The sequence below is a fragment of the Bos taurus genome, chromosome 3 (assembly GCF_002263795.3).
Source record: "Bos taurus isolate L1 Dominette 01449 registration number 42190680 breed Hereford chromosome 3, ARS-UCD2.0, whole genome shotgun sequence".
NCBI classification, from domain to species: Eukaryota; Metazoa; Chordata; class Mammalia; order Artiodactyla; family Bovidae; genus Bos; species Bos taurus.
Genome location: NC_037330.1, coordinates 14,712,749 through 14,737,226, shown reverse-complemented (window position 1 = coordinate 14,737,226; position 24,478 = coordinate 14,712,749). Strand labels below are relative to the sequence as shown.

General features: G+C 49.1%; 1 protein-coding gene and 1 pseudogene across 5 annotated transcripts; both read right to left on the bottom strand.

Annotated features, from left to right (window-relative positions):
• Positions 1-649: 649 nt before the first annotated feature.
• On the bottom strand, positions 650-8,226 carry LOC784466 (protein lin-28 homolog A-like; annotated as a pseudogene).
• An 86-nt stretch (positions 8,227-8,312) lies between these two features.
• Positions 8,313-23,897, bottom strand: UBQLN4 (ubiquilin 4). 5 transcript variants are annotated; one of them, NM_001435004.1, is made up of 12 exons: positions 23,763-23,897; positions 22,528-22,638; positions 22,085-22,236; positions 21,467-21,684; positions 20,632-20,894; positions 18,320-18,478; positions 14,275-14,500; positions 13,058-13,197; positions 12,480-12,563; positions 12,205-12,320; positions 11,822-12,008; positions 8,313-10,319 (listed from the first exon to the last, which is right to left on the bottom strand). In NM_001435004.1, exons 5-12 carry the CDS (start codon positions 20,836-20,838, stop codon positions 10,167-10,169), a joined length of 1,272 nt encoding a protein of 423 aa, NP_001421933.1. In that variant the 5' UTR covers positions 20,839-20,894; positions 21,467-21,684; positions 22,085-22,236; positions 22,528-22,638; positions 23,763-23,897; the 3' UTR covers positions 8,313-10,166. The 5 variants fall into 5 exon arrangements, 4 of the variants coding, with proteins under 4 accessions (NP_001421933.1, NP_001421930.1, NP_001421931.1 ...); NM_001435001.1 differs by lacking the exon at positions 22,528-22,638; NR_198883.1 differs by lacking the exons at positions 14,275-14,500; positions 22,528-22,638.
• Positions 23,898-24,478: the final 581 nt, after the last annotated feature.

Below are 24,478 nucleotides of genomic sequence, written 5' to 3'. Positions count from 1 at the left end.
AAAGAAGGACCCAAGGCATAGTCACCAAGGGCAGCAAATAAATAAAATTGTATTGGTCCTGAATGGGGTGGGAGTGAGCTTAGAAGCACCAGGACTGCAGCTGTTTCTTCAGACCATCCCTTTCACCTGTCATCACAACCCACTGCTTAGGACAGTTCTCAGCACTCCATTCCAAGAGGGGGTTATGAGAAGACAAGATGTGGAAAACCCTGCCTCCCTGCTGACAAATTTCCTCCCACAGAATGCAGTGACTTGTGGGTTGGGTTCATCAATCTGGTCTCATGCTTGATCTTTTCACTCTGGCATGGGAAATATTATTCCATCTCCTTTAAGAGTAAAACAAATTCTCTATCCAGACCACTTTCAAAAGCTGGAGATTCTGGGGGTGCAGACTCAGATAAAGCATGCAGGGAGGGTTAACCCCCAAAGCCCTCACATGCGTTTGGAGAGAGCGTGACTGGAGTTCCTTCGTTTCATGACTTCCTCCCACCAAGAGAGAAGAGGGGGTGATGCTCTGCACCCTGGCCTGAGATACATGGCAGTGCAGCTGCCCCCTACCCACCCTGTCCCCACTTACTCCACTCTGCCGATTGATGCCTGCTTCTCAAAACTTTCTGATCACGAAAGGATAGCTGCTACCTACTGTGGCTCAATTCTGGGCCTCTGGGAACATGGCAGGGCTACGGTTCTCTTCCTCCTCCCGAAAGTAGGCTTTCTTTCCCTGGGAGCTGGGAGCTTGCTGGGCCTTCAACAGACATGAGGCTACCATATGATTGGTGCTGTAGCAGAAGTGGCATTTGTTGGACTGGGGTGACAGGTTGCATTTCTTGGCATGATGGTCTGCTGCTGCTGCTGCTGCTAAGTTGATTCAGTCGTTTCCGACTCTGTGTGACCCCATAGATGGCAGCCAACCAGGCTCCCCCATCCCTGGGATTCTCCAGGCAAGAACACTGGAGTGGGTTGCCGTTTCCTTCTCCAATGCATGAAAGTGAAAAGTGAAAGGGAAGTCGCTCAGCCGTGTCCAACTCCTAGTGACCCCATGGACTGCAGCCTACCAGGCTCCTCTGTTCATGGGATTCTCCAGGCAAGAGTACTGGAGTGGGGTGCCATTGCCTTCTCCGGCATGATGGTCTAGACCTCCACAATTGTAGCACATCTCTCCCTTTGACCTGTGTTTCTGCATATTCTTTCCTTTGGGTCGCCTTTCGCTCCCAACACAGAACAGCACACCAGGGCCCGTGACTCGGATAGAGGCCAGGCCCTCGGCTGACTTCTTAAAGGTGAACTCCACAGCCTCGCCCTCCTTCAAGCGCCAGAAGCCCTCCAGGTGCAGCTTGCTCTGGTGCACAGAGACATCCACTGCAGGGCTGATCGCGACCCCTACCCGGGTGGGTCATGGACAGGACGCCAAATGCCAAGCACACACTGAAGCATTCATAGAAGCCAGCACTGTGGAGTACCTGTGGCTCCTTGGGCGCCTCCTCTGGCGCCTTGGTGCAGCCACCTGCAAACCGGTGGTGTGACACAGAGCTCATGGTCTATGAGCCCGCAGCCCCGGGCCCCTGCTCCCCATTGTATACATTTATATACATTTTGTATATCCATTCCTCTACCAGTGGACACTTGGGTTGCTTCCACATCTTAGCTATTGTGAATAATGCTGCTACCAACATAGGTGTACAAATACCTCTTTAAGACCCTGCTTTCAGTTCTTTGGGGTATATACACAGAAGTGGAATTGCTGGACCATAATATAATTCTATTTTTAATTTTAAAAAATGACATATGCACACTGCAATACTTGTTTATTTTTGTTTGCACCGAGTCTTCCTTGCTGCACACACGCTACTCTCTGGTTACGATGCTCAGTCTCGCTGCGATAACTTCTCTTGCTGTGGAGCAGGGGCTCTAGGCATGTGGGCTGCGGTGGTTACTGCATGGGGGCTCATTAGTTGCGGCTTGAAGGTCCTAGAGTGTGCAGGCTTTAGTACTTTTGGGGTGTGGGCTCAGTAGCTGCAACTTGCAAGCTCTAAAACGCAGGCTCATTATTTGCAGCTCATGGGTTTAATTGCTCTGAGGCATGTGGGATTTTCCCAGATCAGGGATCAAACTGATGTCTCCTGCATTGGCAGGCAGAATTTTTATTACCACAGAGCCACCAGGAAAGCCCATCCCATCAGTTTTTACAGGTAATTTTTTGTCATTATTTAAATATCGTATAATAATTCACATTGTTATGTCTTTTTGACCGATGGTTTAATTAGTAGTATATTTCATTATTTCCAAAAATCTTGAGTTCTAGAAAACTGTATTAAGATTAGAGATTGTACTTTGTATTATCATTTTATAATTTTTCGGCAGAGCAGCAGTTGGGATCTTAGTTCTCAGACCAGGGATCGAACCCACACACCAGTCACTTCCCTGGACCACCAGGGAAGTCTTGATATTTTGTATTATTTCTATCCTTTAAAATTCATTGAAAATTGCTATATTCCCAGCATATGTTCAGTGTTTGCAGATGTTCCATGTATGCTTGAAAATATGTATATACATGTATATTCTCGTTTATTGGATGTAGTATTATACGGATTGCTTTTCATTGAAAATAAGATGCACCCAGTATTTTTTTTTGCTAGGGTTGCCTTAAAAAAAGTACCACAAAACAGAGAGCTCTAACAATAGAAATTTATTGTCTCACAGTTCTGGAGGATAGAAGTATGAGACTAAGGTGCTGGCAGTATTTGTTCTTTGGAAGGCTGGAGGAAGAATATGTTCCATACCTCTCCCCTAGCATCTGATGGTTTGCTGGTAATTTTTAGTATCAGTATGTGCTGTGCTTAGTCGCTCAGTTGTGTCCGACTCTGGCTCCTCCTCCAGGGGATCTTCCTGACCCAGGGACTGAACCCGAGTCTCCTGCATCTCCTGCATTGCAGACGATTCTTTACTGCTGAGCCACTGGGGAAGCCCTACTCCTGGTATGACCTCATCTTAATCAATTTCACCTGCAATGACCCAAGCCCCCTTTCCAAGTACGGTCACATTCTGAGGTACTGAGGGTTACGACTTTAACATATGACTTTTTGAGAGACACAGTCCAACATATAACACACTGTTACTTTACTTACTATCAAAAAGCTTTAAAATGTTATCAGTTTAAAAAAATGCTACCAATTAAACTATAACTCAATACCGGGATACCGACGGATTAAAACAAACAAACAATAAACCAAAAAACCCTATCAGTGGCTCAGAGGTTAAAGCGTCTGCCTCCAATGCAATAGACCCGGGTTCGATCCCTGGGTCGGGAAGATACCCTGGAGAAAAAAATGGTAACCCACTCCAGTATTCTTGCCTGGAGAATCCTATGGACGGAGAAGCCTGATTGGCTACAGTCCACGGGGTCACAAAGAGTCGGACACGACTGAGCGACTTCACTTTCACTTTCACTTTTAGAGTTAATTAACACTGATACTTTTTCCCTGCCTGTTGTATCAATTATAGAGATAGGTATATTGAAATCTATGATTGGGAGTTTTTCTAATTCTCTTTGTAGTGCTCTCAATTTTTTTCTTTTTATATATTAAGGCCATGTTATTGGATGCATAAATATTAATATTTAAGATGGTTATATATTTTTCTGGTGAATGTTACCTTTCATCTTTATGAGTTAACTCTTAAGTGTTACTTTCTGCCTGAAATTCTAGCTAGTTTATTATCAATATAGCTATCCTAATTTTCTTCTGGTTTGTGTTGATACAGTTTATCTTTTTCCAAACTGTTATTTTGAATTTTTCTATTTTCTTATGTTCAATAAATGTCTTATGGTCAGGATACACTTAGATTGTTTCCCTTACCCCCAGCTCCACCCACTGAGGAATTCAGAATGTTTCATTTAAAGGTGAGTGATTGGGCTTCCCTGGTGGCTCAGTGGTAAAGAACCTGCCTACCAATGCAGGAGACACTTGTTCGATCCCTGGTCCTGGAGGATTCCACATACCGCAGAGCAACTAAGCCCAAGCGTGAACCCACATGCTGCAATACTGAAGCCTGTGTTCCACAGGAGAAGTCACCGCACTGAGAAGCCTGCACATCACAACAAAGAGTAGCCCCCACTCAGCAGAACCAGAAAAATGCCTGCACAGCAGCGAAGACCCAGCACAGCCAATAAATAAATAAAATTATTTAAAAAAGAAGGAAAAATAAAGGTGAGTGATTAAAACCAGACCTTTACGTGTCTTCTCTTGGACACCAGCCTCTCTTTGAGGCTGGGCCTTGTCTCTCCTCCCCCATCACTCTGCAAAGAAGGCTATGACTCAGGTGGTGGAAAGGCCTCTGGGATGAAAGGTTGCTCCTCCCCACAAAGCAGCTGGTTTGGGAGCTACCCACCATGGGCTCTGTGAGTGCCCTTGGGGTGTCTTGACCCCTGCTCAGCGTCAGGGCAGGCTCAGTGCCTCCCCTCCCTGCAGAGGAGACCACCAGTGAGCCTGGGGCCTTCTGGACTTGGCCTCCGTGTCCCCAGTAGATGTAGGATAGGATGTAGCTTGGGCTGTCCTGCAGGCTCACATCAGAGCATCCATTCACAAGATCTTCAGGGCCTTGTAGTTACATTTTTATTTTATTGATCCAACCTCACAGTCTTTGAGTTCTTTTTTTTTCAGCTGTGCAAACTTAGTTGCTACATAGCATTCAGGATGGTCTTCCCTGTTGGCTCGGTGGTAAAAAATTTGCCTGCTAAGCAGGAGACATGGGTTTGATCTCTGGGTTGGGAAGATCCCCTGGAGAAGGAAATGGCAACCTACTCTAGTATTCTTGCCAGGAAAATCCCATGGACAGAGGAGCCTGGCAGTCTACAGTCCATGGGGTGGCACAACAGTTGGACACAACTTAATGACTAGACAGCAACTAGCATTCAGGATATTAGTTCCTGAACCAGGGATAAACCTGAGTCCTGTGCATTGCAAAGTAGATTCCCAACCACTGGACCACCAGTCCCAAACTTTGACTTTTAATTGAAGCATTTAATACATCTACATTTAATAAAATTACTTATATATTAAAGTTTAAATCTGCCATATTATGTGGAAGTTCTATTTTGTATATTCTCTCTGGCTTTGTCTTATTTAAACTTTTCAATTTGACTAATTTTAGATTTACAGAATGATTGTAAAGACAGTAAAAGAGTTCCTGTATACCCACACCTGGTTTTCCCTATTATTATCATCTTACATTACTATGGTACATTTTTACAATTAATGAACCACTACTGATACATTATCATTAACTTAGTCTATACTTTATTCAGATTTATTTGTTTTACTTAATATCCTTTTACTGTTCCAGGGTCCTGTCCTGGAACATTAGGGCATTACATTTACTCCTTTCTCCTAAGGCTCCTCTTGGTTGTAACAATTTTCCAGCCTTTCCTTGTTTTTGATGACCTTGACAGTTTCCAGGAGTACTGGATAGATATTTCGTAGAATGTCCCCAGTTGGAACATGTTTGTTTTTCTCATGATTGGACTGAGGTTATAAGTTTGGAGGAGGAAGAGAACAGAGGTAAAATGTAGCTTTCCTCACATCATCTCACGAGTACATACTCTCAACATGCTTTATCACTGACCCTGGTCACCTGACTGAGGTAGTGTCCCCCACTCTAATGCCCCCCACTCCAGCCCTTTCCACACTATACTCTGTTAGGTAGGCGTGTGCAGCCTACAAGTGAGGAATGGGTATTCTGTTCCTCTCCTTGAGGGCAGAATATTTACATACGTTGTTTGTAATTTTTCTACACAGATTTGTGTCTTCTCACTCGTTTATTTATTCAATTATTTATTTGTATCAGTACAGATGCAAGAGCATTTATTTTATACTTACTTGTTTTGCTGCTTAAATTGTTCTAGCTTTGGCCATCGGGAGCTCTTTCAGTTGACTCTTGTATCCCTTTGGCATGCACCCATCATTATATGATATTTTTTCCTTTTTTTTTTTCCTTTTTATTATGACTAAAGACTATTACCCTTTGGAATTTCCCTTAGTATGAGACTGCTGGTTGTGGGCTGTTTTCGTTTGTCTGAAAATATCTTTGTTTTGTTTTCATTTTTTGAATGATGTTTTCTCTGGGCTCCCACCTTCTTTAAACATAGGGAAGATGGCATTTCACTCTTCTGCCTTCCAGTTTTGCAGTTGAGATATAAGCGGTTGTCTGTTGTTCCTCTGAGGATAAACCATCTTTATTCCCTAGTTTCTTTAGGATGTTTTCTTTTTGCAGAGTTTAAGTCACTGGGTTTCCTAAATCTGTGAACTGATGGCTTTCATCAATTGTACATAATTCTGACATTACTTCTTCGGGTTGCTTTTTTCCGTTTCTCTCCTCTCCTTGGACTCCAGGTAAACATAATTTAGCCCAACTTCGTGTCTCTTCTGTATTTTCCATCCTTACTTTTCAAGTTTCATTCTGTTTCTATAATCTACCAATTCTCTCCTCAGCTATGTCTAGCCTGCTATTAAACCCATCTCTTGAGATCTTAATTTCACTTATTTTATTTTTCTAGCTAAAAATTTTTTTTTTCTTTTTTTTCTAGCTAAAATTTCTATTTGGTCCTTTTCCGATTGTGCTATGTCTGTGTAAGCGTCAGGTCTCTGCTGAAATTTGCAAGCCTTGCTTTTATCTTGTCATACACTTATTTCTGCATAACTCTGCTACATGGAGTTGTCTATTTGTTGCCTCTCATTTCCTTTTAAGGGTGTCATTTCAGGTTTGCTTTCTTCAGTCTCTTGACTAATTCTCATTGTGGTTGATGTCATATTTGAAAAATTATTAATTATAATAATTTTGAGGTCTAGATTGGTGTTAAGTTCCTTGAGATTTCTGCTTGCTTCTCCCAAGCCTCTGGAGATGCTACACATATGGATCAGCTTACTCCAAGTTCAAGACTTGAGAGTTTCTGGACCACCCAGAATGGTGGCACACCAGGAGGCAGAATACAACTGGTTTCCTTCTGATTCATCCTTAGGGGTTCCTAGTCTAGGTGGATCTTTACCAGCATCCCTATATTTAGCTATCCCAGATTCTGATTTTTTTCTTCCTCTAGCTCTCATCCTTCAAGGCCCTCAAAAGCATAGCACAGCCTCTCAGAAGCCTTTTCCCAATTGGAAAAGCCCCCTGAGCAAAGGCAGCCCTGGAGTCTTCTTTTCTCTCTGGATTCCCAGTCAATCTTCGTTAGTCCTTTGATTTTTGATACTTTTCGTATTTAAAATTTCTGAGGGTTGGTCTGAAACATCCAGCCTACCATTATTAGAAGTGGAACTTCCCACTCGCTTTATTGCAGATATCACAGAACTCTAGCCCATAACCTCACTATACAAAAGATAAAACTGTAGACATATGAAGACTTCCTTAGACTCACACTGATTAGTTGTAGGGCAGGGATTTCCAGCTGGTACTAGCAGTAAAGAATCCACCTCCCAAGGCAGGAGACATGGAGATGTGGGTTTGATCCCTGGGTCGAGAAGATCCCCTGGAGGAGGGCATGGCAACTCATTCCGGTATCCTTGCCTGGAGAATGCCCATGGACAGCGGAGCCTGGTGGGCTACCATCCACAGGGTCACAGAGTAAGACACAACTGAAGAGACTTAGCAGCAGCAGCCGTTGTAGAGCTAGATTTTAGCCTCAGAGCTTAAGACTAATAACTGCTAAACTCCACTTACATAAAATCTGGATGTAAGGGTTTGTTTTGACCTTTTTACCCGGGGTAAGGAGAGGATAGTCTTGCCAAGAGATCAGGGGATGGAAGCAAGGACTTAGCCATATTCCTAGCACTTTTCATACATTCCTCTCCCAGCCCTGACTTATGGGAGTGGTGGGTGGGGTGGGACCTGATAACTTATGGTCTGGCAATGAGGAATGGAAGAGAACAATCCTTTCCATTCCTAAACCACAGATTACAGATAGCTGCATGATCAGTTATCCCTTTACCTTCAATGATTCTGAACACTTTCTTTTAAATATTTTATTTGGTTGTGTTAGGTCTTGGTTGCAGCATACGGGACTTTCCTTGCGTCATGCAGGGATCTTTCGCTGTGGCGCTTTGGCTCTAGAACGAGCAGGCTTCAGGAGTTGTGGAGCATGTGGGCTTAGTTGCCTGCAGCATGTGGGATCTTAGTTCCCCAACCAGGAATGGAACCCGCTTCCTCTGCATTGTAAGGCAGATTCTTAACCACTGGTCTGGATACGGCTTTACAAAAGCCCTCTAAAACCAAGAAGTGTCTTCAGCCAGCCTCCTCTACCCCAGGAAACAAACACCAAGACACCCTCACAACAAAGACCATATCATTTATTTACAAAGGCCAGTGTAGGAGTTGGGGGAGGTAGGGAGGGAAAGCCACACAGACATCCTCTCTGGATTGCTTGGGACCCTTTCCCACTTGGGAGAAAATTCAGTTCCTCTTGCCTCCGTAACGGGTCCTCCAAGCAGCTGGGCTAAGTAGCAGAGAGAGGAGGTGATCTGAGCCTCCCCTATGCTCCACTAGAGTAAAGTCCAATTCCAGATCAAAGGCATCATTGCTGCCCTCTCCTTCCCTTCCTCAAATAGAACTTTCTGGCCTGGAGGGAAACAGTGAAAACTCAAGGGCAGGAGCGGCCAGGGGTTCTAGAAAGACTCCTCCCCCACTATTCCCCAAAAGCAATAAGAGAAGGGGTAATCAAGGGTGCCAGTCACAGCCCTGACAGCTTCAGAAGGGGTCCCCACACTACCCAGGCATCCAGAGGCCTAGGGGACCTAGCTCTCCAGGGTGTATATATTCCTGACCTAGACAGGCCCTTCCGCCTACTTCTGTCTGGTGGGATAAAACTCTAAACCAGAAATCAATAAGGTATCCACCCTCCCACTCAACTCACATGCACATGTGCGCGTGCGTGCATGCACCCACCCACCCACACACACCCTCACTGCTGAGACAGACCCCAGTCCTCTTCATGTCTTCTGAGCGGGGCTTAAATCACTGGTACCTGGAGATGCGGGCAGGTCCTGGGTTCATGGAAATGTGTGTGAATGTACAGAAGCATGTGTGTTTGAGGAAATGGAGCCAATATAATCCCTTGTGAGCCATACTGTTTAGCTTCTCTGAACCCTTTTCTTCAACTCAAATTTCATTACCATCTCTAAATCTCCTTTGCCAGGCCAAAGCCTAGACTCTGTGGACTAAAAGAACTATTAGTGTTTCCATTCCCTGTCAATTCCAACTTCCAAGTCCTCTGCTCACGCTGTTTCCCCCATTCCCTTCCTCCAGAAAGTCTCATTCCCTCATCCCCTTATTGGGCTGGTCCAGGGCTTAGGTTAAAGCGTCTGCCTGCAATGCGGGAGACCCGGGTTTGATCCCTGGGTCGGGAAGATCCCCTGGAGAAGGAAATGGTAACCCACTCCAGTATTCTTGCCTGGAGAATCCCATGGACAGAGGAGCCTGGCAGGCTACAGTCCATGGGGTCGCAAAGAGTCGGACACGACTGAGGAACTTCACTTCGGGGCTTGTTAACTCCTGCTCCAGGGGGGCCGCGTCTCATGTCTCCCTTCAGACAGGGGGAACAAGCATCTTCCTTCCACTGGGAATCCCAACAGACCCCCTGAAAGTGATCAGAACATGGGGTGAGGAGGAAAATCACAGCCTGCTTCACCTGCCCCTCCTTCAGAGGATGGAAGTCTAGCGCTGGGTAGGCTGGAGGTGGGAGGGGATGAGGGGAAAGAGAGGAGGAAGAGTTACCAAAAGTAATCATAAGACAAGAAAAATCCTAGTGGTAGAGACAGAAGACCCTGTTCTAATAAAGCAGACAGTGGGTTCCTCCTTCAACTCTGCACTGCCACTGAGAAGTGTGAAGGCTGCAAAAGATGGTTGTGGAGTAAGGAGGTGGGGCCGATCAGCAAAAACTGAAAACTGTTTAAATAGCTCTGCTCAAGCAGGCAGGACCAGGAGAGAAGGTTCTACAAGAGGTGAAGTAAAAGTGGAATTCTCAGAGCCGCAGGGCTGGGCCCACCCCTCTAAAGTCACCCTGCTGTCTGGAGAGAACAAGGGAGAAGAGCAGAAGGGATGACAAGCTGCAGAGGGCCAGGCTGACAGAGGAGCCAAACATGGGCATCAAGGGAGGGGAGACGCAAGAGGCCCGGGCTGAGGGGTTAGGAGAGCTGAGAGCCCAGGAGCCTCTCGATAGCTGCGTTGATGTCCCCTCCCGTGGCGATGAGAGCCTGCAGGTTGGCCTCATGATTGATGAAGCCCATGGAGTTGAGCTGCTCCAGCTGCTGCTGAAATCTCACTTCTGGCGTCTGCACCTGGAGGGGACAAGCCTTGTGAAGTGGGCTCAGGACCAACCCCAGAAGGCCTAGCTGATTCCGAGGGTTTATGATGGAGAGACGAAGTCCTCCTCAGAATCAACCAATGGGGCAGGGGTCGATGACCAGCAAACAGAGGCCAGGGGAGCCGGCGTCCCAGATCACTAAACAGCTGTGCCATCATAAGGAGGGGGGTGCATCTTTCTTGAAATTTCAAAGTAACAAATAGGTCTAGATCAGCCGATATTCCTAACTGCTTTCCATCAGCACTCTGGAGGTGTTAACAGGCAGTCCAAAAGCCAAATGTTCTGTGGTCAGTAAATACCGTCTCCAAACCTGCTCCTGGCAACTGTCACACACACGATCACATTAAAGGTCAGAGAAGGGCCCCCGGAAAACACGAACCTGTTTAATTGTGTTTAACCCATCAACAAACACAGTTATTTACAAAAGAGGAGGCTTTTCATTTTTGACACTTCAAAACACATCTCCTGGAAACGTTTTCCCCCAGGGATGTTCAGGAAGCCATAGCCTAGATCACGAACAGAAGACTCAGGGTTGGAAGGAGCCCAGCAATGAGAGCGCCCAACCCGCAGTACAGGAGCCCTTTGCCACTCTGTGATGTTTTCAGCATGATCCACCCACACTGGGCTCCAGACGCAGCTAGACTGGGCCTTGGAGAACGCTTCACCCAGCCCTCTCAGTGCCTCGCACAGAGCTGGGCACACTTCCATTTCTGTTGAAAGGCTTTCCCCAGAGGTCACAGAGGTCGGAAAAAGGTTAAGGGGCTTCCCTGAGGTAATCCCCTGCTTTGCCCCCAAGCCCCAGGCCTAAGACTTTGTAGCCCAGGGCTCTGGTCACCTCTCCTCCCAGAATCCTCCTCTCCAGTCTCACAGACAGAGGCTGCTTTATTCATTTTTATTTTTGTTTTGGCCGCACCACATAGCATGTGGGATCTTAGTTCCCTGACCAGGGATAGAACCCGTGCCCCCTGCAGTGGAAATGTGGAGTCTTAAACCACTGGACTGCCAGGGACGTCCCAGAGGCTGCTTTAATTATCAAGAGTCCTCTGATACAGTAGAAGTAGTAAAACAGTGGTTAAAGTGTAAATTCCGGAGCCAGTATGCCTCGGTTTGAATTTCAGCTTCATTACTTACTCACTCTGTGACTCTGAGAAAGCCACTTAACCTCTCTGGGATTTAGCTTCCCCCCTTTGTAACACAGAAAGAGTAAGAAGAAGGCTGCTGTGAAGAGTAAAGGAAGTGAGCTCATATATACAAGGCACATAGACCAGTACTCAGCTGACCCAGTAAGTGCTATTACTATCTCCAAGTCACAGCTGTGGAAACTAAACTTATGGAAGATCAGTTACTTACCTAAGGCTAGAAAGTAGCAGACCAGGAACTAAAGCCAGGTCTGGCTGACTCCAAAGCCTGCTGTTTCCATTTGACTGCCACCCTTAGCACCGCAGGGTCCTAGCACCAGTCCGCTGCCCTGCGTACCTGTGAACTTCCGCTTCCAGCCAGAAGCTGGATCATCTGTTGCATGAGCTGCTGCTGAGCGCTGGAGGCCCCTGCTGGAGATGACGTGACTGGGAGGGCTGGCGAGGAGGTGGGCGCCTCGGGCGCAGACCCGGCGTTGCTGCCTGCAGAGGATGCTGGGGGCCGGGCCATCCCAAAAGAGCCAAGGCTGCAGGCAGGAGAGACCGAGAAGGGGGAGACGGCCTCTGAGAAAAGGGTGGGAACGTGAGATCCAGCAGGAAAAGCAGTTGGAAGGAACAGGAAAACAGATCCTCAGGGACACAAGGGCTGCTGAGAGCAGCAGGAAAAGGGCTTGAGGGGGAGGAGGAGCCAGATCCCTGTTGCCCACTTGCCCCGGCCCTCACCTGGGTACCAGCCCTGGGGCTTCGGTCTGCAAGGTCTGCAGTCCCTGCTGGATCTGCAGCAGCGCCTGCATGGCTCGGGGATTGGTGAGAATGGAGAGTGACTCTGGGTTCTGCATCTGGTGGGAAACAACACGGAAAGGAGGTGGCAGGAGACGGGAGGCGGCCTAGACCCTGAGTCCAGAGCTAGGCGCGGCCCCTCCCTTAAGCTTCACCCACTGGCCTCTGGGTCTACCCAGGTGGCCCTCAACCTCCACCCATCTAGGCTCCTCACTTACCTGCTGCAGGAAGACTGGGAGCTGCAGGCGGAGCTGCTCCTGCAGCTGGGGGTTCCCCGCAAAGAGCGGCACGTTCACCATCATCTGCCAGGGTGAAGGTAGCAGGGGGAGGCCTGGGCCTACCCACCCTCACAATGCCCCCACCGCCTCATCTCCCTCAGCACCCCACCACTGTAGGAAACCGGGCCAGCTTTTCCAAGGATCTCAGAGTATCCTGAAGTCCTAGGTGGGACAGTGAGAGGAACTGGAACTATACTCTGGACAAGGACTAGAGTCAGAAGCCAGTCTGATGAGGATGATAATAGCGAACATTTCTGAGTACACAGGGCTTACTCTGTGCCAGGCCATGTGCTAAGCACTTTATGTTATTAACTCACTTAACCCTCACAACTCCAAGGCAGGTACTATTGTTATTACCATTTTACCAATGAGGAAACTGGGGATAAATAACTTGCCTGGCTCATGCAGCTAGGAAGTGGCAGAGCTCAATACAGAAACCCAGGCAGTCTGGCTCTTGAGCATTTGGATCATCACAAGTCACAGCCCCCAGCACACTCCCCCTCATGCCAGTCCCATACCTGAGCAGCAAAGTCGGGGTTCTGGGCAAGCGTTTGCATCATGCTGCGCATGTAGGGGGCTGAGATAACGTTCTGCATCAGCTGGGGGTTCTCAGAGATCTGCTGGAGGAGGGCCTGCATTTCTGGGCTGTTGAACATCCCTAGGATAGGAAGGGAAAAAAAACAAAACAACAGAAAAGGGGTCCAAATGGAAACCAGATGCCTGATTTCAATCTACCTTACTTCAGGCACTGAGGGGTTGCCAAACTCAGAAAGGCAACAGTAAAGTGGGCACCCACATCCCGGGGAGTGGGTCCAAGTCTCTCTTGACCCTGAGGTCATCTTGCCCTGCTTTGGCCTGGCTCCCTCACCATCTGCTCTGCTATGATCAAGCCGGTTACAAACTGGGTCTGATTCCTATCCCTCTGTTCCTGCCACAGGTCAGATAATGTTAGAGTTGGAAAGGATTTGACTAAAGATGACCCAGATCAATGGTTTTCAAACTTGTCCTAGCAGCAGAGACCCTTTCCTCAAACCAAATCTCACTAGGAAACCAAGTATGTCAACGGTCTGGTTGGAGCTGGGGCAGAAGGCCTGGAGCCTTTCCCATGTGGTCTTCCCCCGTCCTGGCAATGGTCCAGACCCCTCAAGACTCAGAAGTATAATTCTGAAACCATGGGTCAGGTTCAAGTCCCTTATTTATGAAATAAGCATATAGAGGGGAAGGGACTATCCCAACCAAGATATTCCACAGAGTACAGAGAAATCATGGCATCTACCAGACATCCCTAGGGCCATTACAGTCATAGTCTTGATAAATGGGGCATCTCCCAGGGTTGCACAGCGTATAACCTACACTCTGTACAAGGCAGCTCTGTATATCCCTCTCGCCCAGCCTCACATCTACCCGTCCCTCATTCCTCTCACACACCCTCATCCCCAGTCTAACCCATTGACACTGGATAATACCAGCAGAGTTGAAAGAGCTTAGAAAGTGGGGCCTGGTTTATTCACGAGCCTTTACTTAGGTTGCTCTTGGGGACACTGGGAAAGGGCTAGAACCAAGCCTCACCCTCTGAGGGCTGAAGCCACTACTCCAGCCCACAGAGCTCTGTTTGCGGCTCTGATACAGTCTCACCTCTGTCTTCAGTACTCTGGAGCAGTGTGAACCCCCTTCAGGCCTGGGGCAGGGGACTGCCCTGGTGACCCCACTCAGCTCCGCCCACCCCAGGACATACCTGACCCCAGGCTAGCCGCATTGATCCCAAAGGGATTGGAGACCGTTGGGTGCACCCGGCTGGCCCCTGATCCTCCGGCGCCCTCCCCACCGGACCCGGGGGCCTGGGAGGCGGGGGGCGAGGGGCTCCAGGGGTTAGGGAGGGGCTCTCGATTCTCAGTCCGCAGAGGCTGGGAGGATGAGCTGTCGGAGTTCCCGGCCAGGGAAGAGAAGGGGTTGTTGCCAAACTGGGAGGAGGGAAAGGTTTTGGGTTAAGGACTGAAACAGATCAGGGAGAAGGGCTAGGCCCTTTCTTTCTTCTCACCTAATAGCCTCCCGGTCCCCAGGAAAGGGAGAGAGATCTAAAACTGTGGAGGTCCTCATGTCAATTTCTGGCCTCACAACGGCCGACTTCACCCTCACCCTGCAAGGTGGGAGTTGGCTGATGCTAATGACTGGATAAATGAACCCCTCAGATCACCGGAAACATCCCCATCTCCCCTGGTGGCTCTAAATATTTGGTTTCTAGTCTTCTCTGTGCTCTATAGTACTTGACACACACCTTTCCTACTGTGCCGCGAGATACTGGTTTTCCTTAGCTCTTAAGGGAGAGACAATGTCAGATTGACCTTTGCACACCTGGCCCCTGACACTAGTAGGTGCTCAATACGTAACTATTGGCTTGATGGGAGCTGACTACTCCAACCCCTATTTGCCTTCAGCTCTCCCTTTTCCAGCCACCTCAGTCCAAGTCTAACTCCGCTGAACCTTCTTCCTCACCTCCAGATCCCCCATGTGGCATTCTGCCCATCCAGGAACATCACGTGGAGCCCCTCAGAGGGGCACGCTTCTGGCTGAGCACCCTTCCCTAGGTCTTGTCCTCTGTTGCTTCCTCCATGTAATCTCTTCTTTCTCCTCCCCACCCCCATCTTCTTAGACTGCCTGCTTCAGCTAAACAGTACCCCCTAGCATCAGGCCCCCTAGGATGTTACCCAGGATTGTCTCAGGGTCTGCACCCCACTACATGATGGGCTGCCCAAGGGGACACCCGAGCCTGCATCTGAATCTCCTCCCTCTGGACCCGCTGATAGCCAGGAAAGAGCTCTGTCTGAGGCATGTGATGGCTGAGGGAGCCCAGGCCTCTTCCCCTTGCTCAGCCTCCCTCTCCTGTCCCCAGGCAGGCCTTACCCATGCAGGAGGTACCTGAGCAGCCTCAGCCCCACCACACCAGGGAGTTTCATATCCAGTTACTTTTCCTGTTTATTCAAACAGGGGGCCAGCTCCTGCTCTGAGCTGTGGTTCCTTTGCCCTACCAGATGCCTGTTCAGATAATAGCGTTTGCAGGCCAGGGAACGTGTACCACAGTTTCAGTCTTTGTCATCATTGCAGATTTCCTGTTCTGCTAACTTGCCTAGCACCCAACCCCAGCTAGTTCTGGGTCCTGCTTTGCTCTTCCCAGTACACCCTAAGGCCTAAATCTCTTTGCCAGAACTCCCAAAACTGATAACAACGGCCATTTATTGAGCACCTACTATGTGCCTGACCCATTCATTCTAATGCTTATAATATCCCTCTAATACACCAGTTCTCAAAGTGTGGTCCTAGGACCTCTGCAAGGTTTAAAAACAATTTTTATAACCCTAAGACATTATTTGCCTTTTTCACTCTCATTCTCTCATAAGTATTCAGGGGTGTTTTCCAAAGGCTACATAACATGTGACAATGCAATGGACTGAATACAGAAGCAGATCTGATCTGAGATCTGCAAAAATGTCAAACAAGGCCATTCTTTCCTCTAAAGTTTTGTTTTGGGAGATAAAGTTATTTTTTAAAAGAGCATGCTGGTTATATTAATGTGCAATGGGTTCATTGTTATTTTTGAATGAGTTCATAAATATTTATTTAAATTCTCAGTTTTAATTTCAGATTCAGTGAATATCAATAGACCTAACCCACAAAAACAAAACCTCCTTGGGGTCCTAACTATATAAAGGGGTCCAGAGTGGAATTCCCTAGTAATCTAGTTTGGTCTCCAGGCTTCCACTGCAAGGGGTGCGGGTTTGATCCTTGGTGAGGGAACTAGATCCCTCCCACATGCTGTGCAGTAAGGCAAAAAAAAAATTTTTTTTTAATAAATAAATAAAGGGATCCAGAGACCAAAATGATTGAGGACAATGCTATAATACATTGTCTCCATTTTGAAAATGAGGCAGCAGAAAACTCAGGGAGGCTGAAGCAACTCGCTTAAAACCACACCACTGAAGAATGGTGGGGCAGGTGTTTGGACGCAGGCTTGCTGTTGCCAAACGCTGTTCTTTTAGCTGAGCCAGTGGTTCCCACAACTTAAAGTGTATCAGAATTAGCTGAGGGCTTGGTCTAAGCCTTGCTCAACTACTTGAATTTTTTTTTAACCAGGTACATGCATTACTTTGATATACATTTTAAATACTTTAGTAAAATAAAACTTAAATAAACTAAAAACCCACAGGTAATCTTCATAAGCACTTTCTTTCAATTTCTATAAGCACTTTCTAAAGTTTGAAAGAGCAATGGCAATAATCATCAAGATGACGGTGAAGAATAAGCTGCAGTGGGGAGGGGAGAGTCACCCTACCTGATGCCTAGGCTTAATTAAGACAAAGTGGTATCATTATAGGAACCGAGCCAGCAAGGTGCACACTAATCTGCCTGCAGCACAGGAGACCTAGGTTTGATCCCTGGGTCTGGAAGATCCTCTGGAGAAGGGAATGGCAACCCACTCCAGTATTCTTGCCTGGAGAATCCCATGGACAGAGGACCCTGGCAAGTTACAGTCCATGGGGTCACAAAGAGTCAGACACAACTGAGCGAATAACACTACCACTAGCAATGCCATGAACAAGAAATCTGCTGGGATGGCATGGACTGCTCAGGACATGGTGCTTTTTCCTTTCCACAAGGAAAAAGTATTGTGAGGTCCCACTCTCCTACCTGGGTGCTGGTTGTGGGGACAGACTGTTCAGTTTGTGAAAATCCATTAAGCCAAACACTTAGGATATGTGCACCTTTCTGCAACTATATTATTCTTCAAATGAAACATTTCTAGATGTTTTTAAAAAGCAAGTCTAAAATTATACAAACAGCATATCACTTCCATAAGGTTGAAAAAATATGCAAAATGATGCCACAGATTATTTATGGATACATACATAGATAATAAAAGAATCAAAACGACAAACACCGACTTCAGGGTGGTAGTGACTCCGAGAGGGAAAGAGAGGCATAGGATGGGGGAGGGGCATGTGACGGCTGCAATTCCATGTGTAATATCTTATTTGCCAATGTTAAAGATATCTAGGAAAACACACAAAATACTAAAAATATTCATTAACTCCAGGATAGAAAAGAGAGGGCTGGGAGATGGAAATAGAAGGATCTCTTTTGTATACTTTTATTAAGCTTGGATACCTTTCCACTCTTTTTAAATATCCTTCTGTTTACTTTGTGTAACTTCTGAGTTTTGAAACAGGTAAATGCATAATGTATTTAGTGTAAATTAAACTTTAATATGAGAGAATGCTGTACTTTTTGTATATTTGAAAAAAATTCACAAAGCATTTTTGAAAGCACATATTCCCAACGCTTAATTCCAGAGATTGATTCAATAAGTATCTCAAAGATGGGAACCAGGAATCTCATGATTAACAAGCACCCCAGGTGCTTCTGATGCAGGTGATCTGTGGACCACACTTGAGACACACTGTGGAAGGGTGGGCTCTTTGACCTCAGGCCTGCCCCACAACCTTTGAGCCCGCGCAAGAAGTCTGCCAGAACAATGTCAAAGCCCTTGGATACTGCACTGCCCCCACTTCCTAGGGACCCCTGCTGTCTTCTGCCCCAGGGCTTCAGTCCCATGCCGAGATGGACCATCCCCGGCTGTGCCCTGTGAAAACCACCTTCAAGCCAAGGCCTACCCTCAGGGCACTAGGGAAGGAAAGAGGAGCAGATAGCACCTCAGGCTTGCCTGGGTCTGGGCTGGGTGCTCCTGCGTTCAGACTGCCCTCCCACAGCCCAGCCCCTGGCCCCACCTGCTCCCTGGCAGCACTGAACATGGGCTCCTGGATGTCTGTGTACATGCGGCGGAGGGCATTGTACCCTCCAGGGATGCTCTCCAGGTTGCTTAGAGCTCGGTCCTGGTTCCGCATCATCTCCTGCATCATGGCTGGATTTCGAGCAAGCTCCATTGTCTGGTGGAAAAGGAAAAGAGAGAATGACTCTGGAACCAGGGCGTCACCAAGCTTGAAAAAGACTGGGCCTTGAAAAGGGGGACCAGGACTAGGGTCCCGGGCCCAGGAACTGACCCAGAGTGGCTGGGAGGAGGGTGAACTGGATTTCCTTTCTCTATTGTCATCTTGGCTCCAACCCTGCCTCTCTGTGGGTATTCTGGTTGACTTTTGGGGGTATAATGATCCCAGATGGGGTGAGGGCAGCAGCTTTCCTCTCTCAGGTTCAGGGGATCTGCAGAAGTATCAGGGAACACAAGGAAGTTCAATAAGAAAGGACATGAGAGGGACTTCCCTTGTGGTCCAGTGGCTAAGACTCTGAGCTCCCAGTTCAAGGGGCCCTGGGTTTGATTTCTAGTCAGGGAGCTAGATCCCACATGCCACAACTAAAGATCCTGCATGAAGACTCAGCACAGCCAAGTAAGTAAACTAAATAAATATTAAAAAAAAGAAAGAAAGTACATGAGAAAAGGGAGAAAGCAAGAGAGAAAATTAACATCTATTGAACAGTTACTACATACAGGCACTGAGCTAAGTAATTTACAGAATTCAAGTCATTTAATCCCCATGATAACTATCCCAAGTATGTTTTTCTGTCCCTATTTAGCAGATAAGAAAATAGGCTCAGAGACTCACTGCCTAGTACCCACAGTCAGTTAGCGGTGGAGACAGGGTTCAAGGCCAGGTTGGTCTGTCTGACCAAGACTAGATTACGGCTTCTGATAAATGACCACAAATTGGTGGGGGGAAAGGATTCAAGCTGGGACGATGCTTCCAACACCTTCTGGATCTCACTACAGGTCTTTGGCCTCACTGAATCTTGAGAAATAGGATGAGGGCTTTCTCTTGGGAGCCAATGTCTCACTCTCAATAACGAGGGGACAGTGAGTACAGCAGCTTCTTGTTCTCATCCATTGCAAAGCTTTCCCTGTCCTTCTTCCTAAATCTGCTCCATACATGCCTCTTCTAAGACACTTTTATGCCTATGATAAGCCTCTGATCTCTTATTCCACAAGTCATTCACTTACTAAGTACTTATTGAGTGGTAACTATACACCAGTGGTAGCTATACACTATGCACTGTTCTAGGCAGTGAACAAAACATTTGCAAAGTCTTGCCCTTCTGGGACTTACCTTCTGGTGAGTCCAGCACTAGCGTCCACGGTTCTGCTAAGATCATCTACCCTCATCCCCTAGTGGGTGGCCACAAGACAGAGCTCCCGAAGACCAACACCAGACCCCCTTGCCTGGGTCTTCCTCACTCACCTAACCCTCCCTTATCCACCTGGCCCTGCCCAGCCACAAAGGTCTCCAATCCTACTTTTCATTCCCAGGCCTTTGTGCTTGCTGTCCCTTAGCCCTGAATACTCTTCTTTTTCCCTCTGGTTCATTCTTCCTCTTTTGGGTCTCTGCTTGGGCAACACTTCCTTTATGGCCCCCTCTGAGCCCCAGGGTAGGGTCAGGAGCCCTTCTGTGTGCTCCTAAGGGATCCTGTGACCATCTCTATGATAGTACTATCCACGCTGTACTATAAATGCCTTCTTACTTGTCCCACTTCCCTTTGAGACCAGAAGTTCCTGGGGGGCTTCCCTGGTGGTCCAGTGGTTAAGAATCCACCTGCCAACGGAGAGGACACAGGTTTGATCCCTGGTCTGGGAATATCCCACATGCCATGGAGCAACTAAGCCTGTGCACCACTATTACTGAGCCTGAGCTCTAGAGCCCAAGAGCAGCAACTACCAAGCCCACAAGCTACAACTACTGAAGCCCGTGTGCCCTAGAGCCTGTGCTCTGCAACAAGAGAAGCCACCGCAATGAGAAGACCACAACAAAGAGCAGCCCCCACTGGCAGCAACTAGAGAAAGCCCATGCGGCAACAAAGACCCAGCACGGCCAAAAACAAATAAATAAATAAAACAAATCTAAAAATAAAAGAAAAAAGAAGTAGTTCCTAGAGAGCTAGGCCTATGTCTTTTCATCACTGTACCCCCAGTGCTCAAAACGTGGCTGTTGAATGAATGAACATATCAAGGTAGGACAAGGTAGGAAATGGTAAGACAGGGTACAGCTGGGTGCCCGGGGTCCTCCACGCACCCCCAACCTTCTCTCAGACCCACCTGCCTCATAAGCTCAGGGTTGTTGAGCATGTGACTGATCTCAGGGTTCCGCTCCATCAGCTGCTGCATCTGGGGGTTGGCCATGATCATGTGGCGCATCAGGTCGGGGTTAGACATCATGTCCTGGACCAGGGGGTTCTCCATGATCTGCGACAGCATCTCAGGATTGGACATCAGCTGCCTCTGCATCTGCTGCTGCAGCTCCATGAAGTTGGCAGAGCCCAAGCCCAGGCTGCCCAAGCCCAGGATGCCCCCAAAGCCAGCTGTGCGGGAGGGGAGCAGGGTCAGTTTGTCCCAAGACTCTTCTACCTGGCCAGAGCCACTGAAATCACCTGAAGGAACCAGGATGGGCCCCCTCTGCTTCTCACATCTCCCTTTCTCAATCATTTCCACAGACCCAGCCCTGATCTGTTGCTGGCAAAGAGATGGGAGCCTACTAGACTGAGACCTCTTTGATGGCCAAGGCTGACAGGCAGGCACGGTACTGAACCCAGAGAGGGCAATCAGTGACGGCATCCTGAATGAGCAAATAAATATTCTCCAACTGGATACTGTTGGGCCCACCTTTTTCCCAAACTCCAATACCCTCGGTTTTCCACATCCCCAGCCCCATTTCTCCCTTCACCCTTAATATTTCACCATGCTCCCCTCTTCTGGGAAGCCCTTGTAGATTGGTTTCCTCCCAACTTGGCTCAAGCACCAGTGTCTGGAACCCTATGTTCAGGGGCCCCAATCCCCATCAGATCAGGAGCAGGGATCAACATTCCCCTCTTCTTGGCCTCTCTCCCACTCTATAGACTATAACAGTGTGGTGCCTTCCTCCCTAAAGGCTTACAGAGTATGGATGCAGTGGCACTGGGAGGTCCCTCCCCAGTCCCTGGGGAGGTACCCCCTCCACTGCCCCTTCGGCTTCCACTGCCTGTATCTGAAGTGGCACTTCCAGAAGTGGAGGGCTGGGCAGACGTGGCAGGTGAAGCAGGGGTGGTGGAGGGGGCTGAGGCTGGGTCTGGGGTGGAAGGGGAAGAAGCAGTGGCAGTAGCTGGATCTTGAACCCTGAGAAAGAAAGAAAAATCCTCATTGAAGTGGACACAAAAGGGAAGACCATGATTTCTACCTGTGCTGCGCAGCACAGCCCTAGACCAAGCCACCTCTGAGGTAACCCTGAGGCTGGGGCAGGGTGATGCCGGGGGCAGTCAGGAAATTGGGCAGAGGGAGAAAGGAGCCAGTATCCTCTATCTCCAGGTCATTTAGGGCGAGGTAAGTCAAGTTCCCTAGCCCTGCAGGTCCGATCACAAGGCCTTCTGGCAGCCCATCGAAGAGCCACCTTCCTGGGTCTTGGCATTCCACAGACCTTCCACAGACATATGCTTGAACAATGGGTGAGAAAGTGTCAGATGGGGAGAAACAAAGAAAGCCCAATCTGAAGCTGGACCTGCTCCTCTCCTGAACTTACTTCTGAGGGGTCTTGATGACCAGATGAACAGTGAGCCCATCCTTGATCCCATGCTGGTTCAGTGTGTCCCCATCCTTGAGGATCTTGCCTGCGAAGATCAGGACCAGCTGATCCTGCTGTGCCTTAAATCTCCGGGAGATTTCCTCTTTAAACTGTGATCAAGAGGCAAAGGTCACTGTGGAGGCTGCCTGGGCTCCACCAACCAGGGACCCTGCCTCTCCTTCAAAGCTTCTGCATTCCCTTGCTCCCACCTCTAGTCGTGGGAAGTCCTTTCAGCAGTCTTGACTCCATCCCTCCAGCTGAAATTAAGCTGCTCCTTTCTTAACCAAGGGAGCTGGACCAGTGAGAGGCTCCTCTCAGCAATACTCCAGGATCTCTCACCCTCCCAAGCCCTGCTTCTGTCCACTCCCTCTTCAGTCCCAAGTTCCCCCTGAGGGTACTACCTGGGCAGTTCTCTCATGGAAACTCCTTGGCCCAACCCTGTTTCCCCTCAGCCTTCTCTCTTCAGACTTCAAGTCTCTTTCCTCTCTTTATTCCCAGTTTTCTTGTAACAACTACAACAAATAAGTCCCAGTTATTTATAACAGCACTAACTACACATGTTAATTATTATCTCCATTTCAGAGACCAGAAAATTGAGGATTAGAGCAGTTAGATAACTTGCCCTGGGCAAACTGGAACTCAGGTCTTGACATCAAAGCCCAGGCTCCTCTTTACCAAATGTATGCTGCGGGGTGGCGGGAGCTCTCAATTAGAGCTGATTTCAAATTCAGCTTTGCAGGCAAAAATTATTTAAATTACGGAATGTGGTCATTTTATAAGGTCAGGGGGAGGGGCAATGATGGCAACAAAGGCTGGCTGGGGAGAGTTAGACTCCCCAAACCTATCACACACACCGTCCCCGCCCCCCATCAACCCAAGCAAATCAAACACACACTCTTAAGTAGAGGGTGCACTTGCTAAGCAAAGGCAGCTTCCAGACCCCTCCCTTCCAATCAGACGCCTATCTTAAGCCCCGCCTCTGTGAAATTCTGGAGCAGCCACAGGGAGGTGGTGAACACAGGCAATATTCCCTCATTCACTCATTCAACATATTTTACTAAGCACCTACTGCACACTGTGTAAATCCCAGAGGGGATGAGAATCAAATGTATCCACTCTAATTTGAAAGAGTAGGAAAGATCCAGGCAGAGGGAAATCCTCCCCCCACCAACCAGGCGTCAGAATTCTGGGCGTTCTCTGAGTCGCACAGTAGGCGCCCAGAGTTCCCCCCAACCTGCGCCCCGCCGCCCACTCTCCGGGCTCAGCACCTGGCCCGGCCCCCACTCTGCCTCTGCGCCTCGAATCCCGACCAGTAACCGGGGCGAACACTCCCCTCAAACCTAGGGTCCTCCCCCCTGCCCAGTGCAAGGTGTCCTCTTCCCACTCTCCACCACGCCCCCAGCCCAGGCCACAAGGCAAACCCCGGCCTCCCTTCCCCAGCACGCGCCACGCTCCCCTAAATCGCCCTCGCAGGATGCCCCCTACCCGCCTGCCCTACCCTCCTGCTCCTCCGAGTGCCTGCTGGGCTCCCGCCCTCCACTCCCCGGCCCTCCCGCACGCCCGACAGTCTCAGAACCACCCGCCTCTTCGCAGACCCCTCCTCCGCGCTCACCCCCACCCCCGCCACCCTTACTACCTCTTTGACCGAGGCTCGGTCGCAGATCACAATTTCCTCCTTGTCCTTGGGGGTCTTGACGGTGACCCGAATGGGGGGCCTCGTCTCGGCCCCGCTCGGCTCCGCCATGCCACCGCCGCCACCCGGCCGCCCGCCAGCCCGCCCCGGCTCCTCCTCCTACTCCCCGCCCGCCCGGCCGGCCGGGCTTGGCTCCGGCGCCTCCAACACTCCCCTGTCCCCTCCCCTCCCCAAGGCTTCACCGGCCCCCTCCGGACCCGCCACGGCCACAGCGCCCCGGGCGGACTGGGGGGGCCACTGCAGTGGGGTCCGCCCAGGACTGAGCCCGGGGTCCGTCGGCTTGGACCCGGCCTTGCAGGGCTGCAGCCCCCGAGGGTTCGGGGCGGGGGCGGGGCGTGTCGGTCACTGCGGGGCGGGGGCCGAATTCCCCGCGAGAGACCACAGCCCGACGCAGCCCGCCGGAGCCGAGCCGAGGTGCCCCCTGGGCCCAAAGCTGCCCCCGCCCCTCCGCGGGTAACTCCAGCTTCGGGACAAAGGACTTTCTGTGTCGCCGCTTTATCTCCGTTCCCTGTGATAACTGGCCTTTCTCCGGAAGCCCAAATCCTTTCCAGGCCTGAGACCTATCCCGACTTTGAGGTTGACTTTTCTTACTCCTGGATGTCCACCCAAAACCTCGTTTCTAGGACTGACTTTATTCCCCTGCGAGTAGTGGCTTGCAC

Excerpts from the sequence above, each read along its gene's own strand:
- UBQLN4 (NM_001435001.1), bottom strand. The coding sequence starts at position 23,870 with ATGGCGGAGCCGAGCGGGGCCGAGACGAGGCCCCCCATTCGGGTCACC. Across the intron at positions 18,479-20,631 it reads ACCCTGAGCTTATGAGGCAG|ACAATGGAGCTTGCTCGAAA; the intron begins GTGGGTCTGAGA and ends CTTTTCCACCAG. Across the intron at positions 10,320-11,821 it reads CTGGAAGCGGAAGTTCACAG|GTGCAGACGCCAGAAGTGAG; the intron begins GTACGCAGGGCA and ends TGTCCCCTCCAG.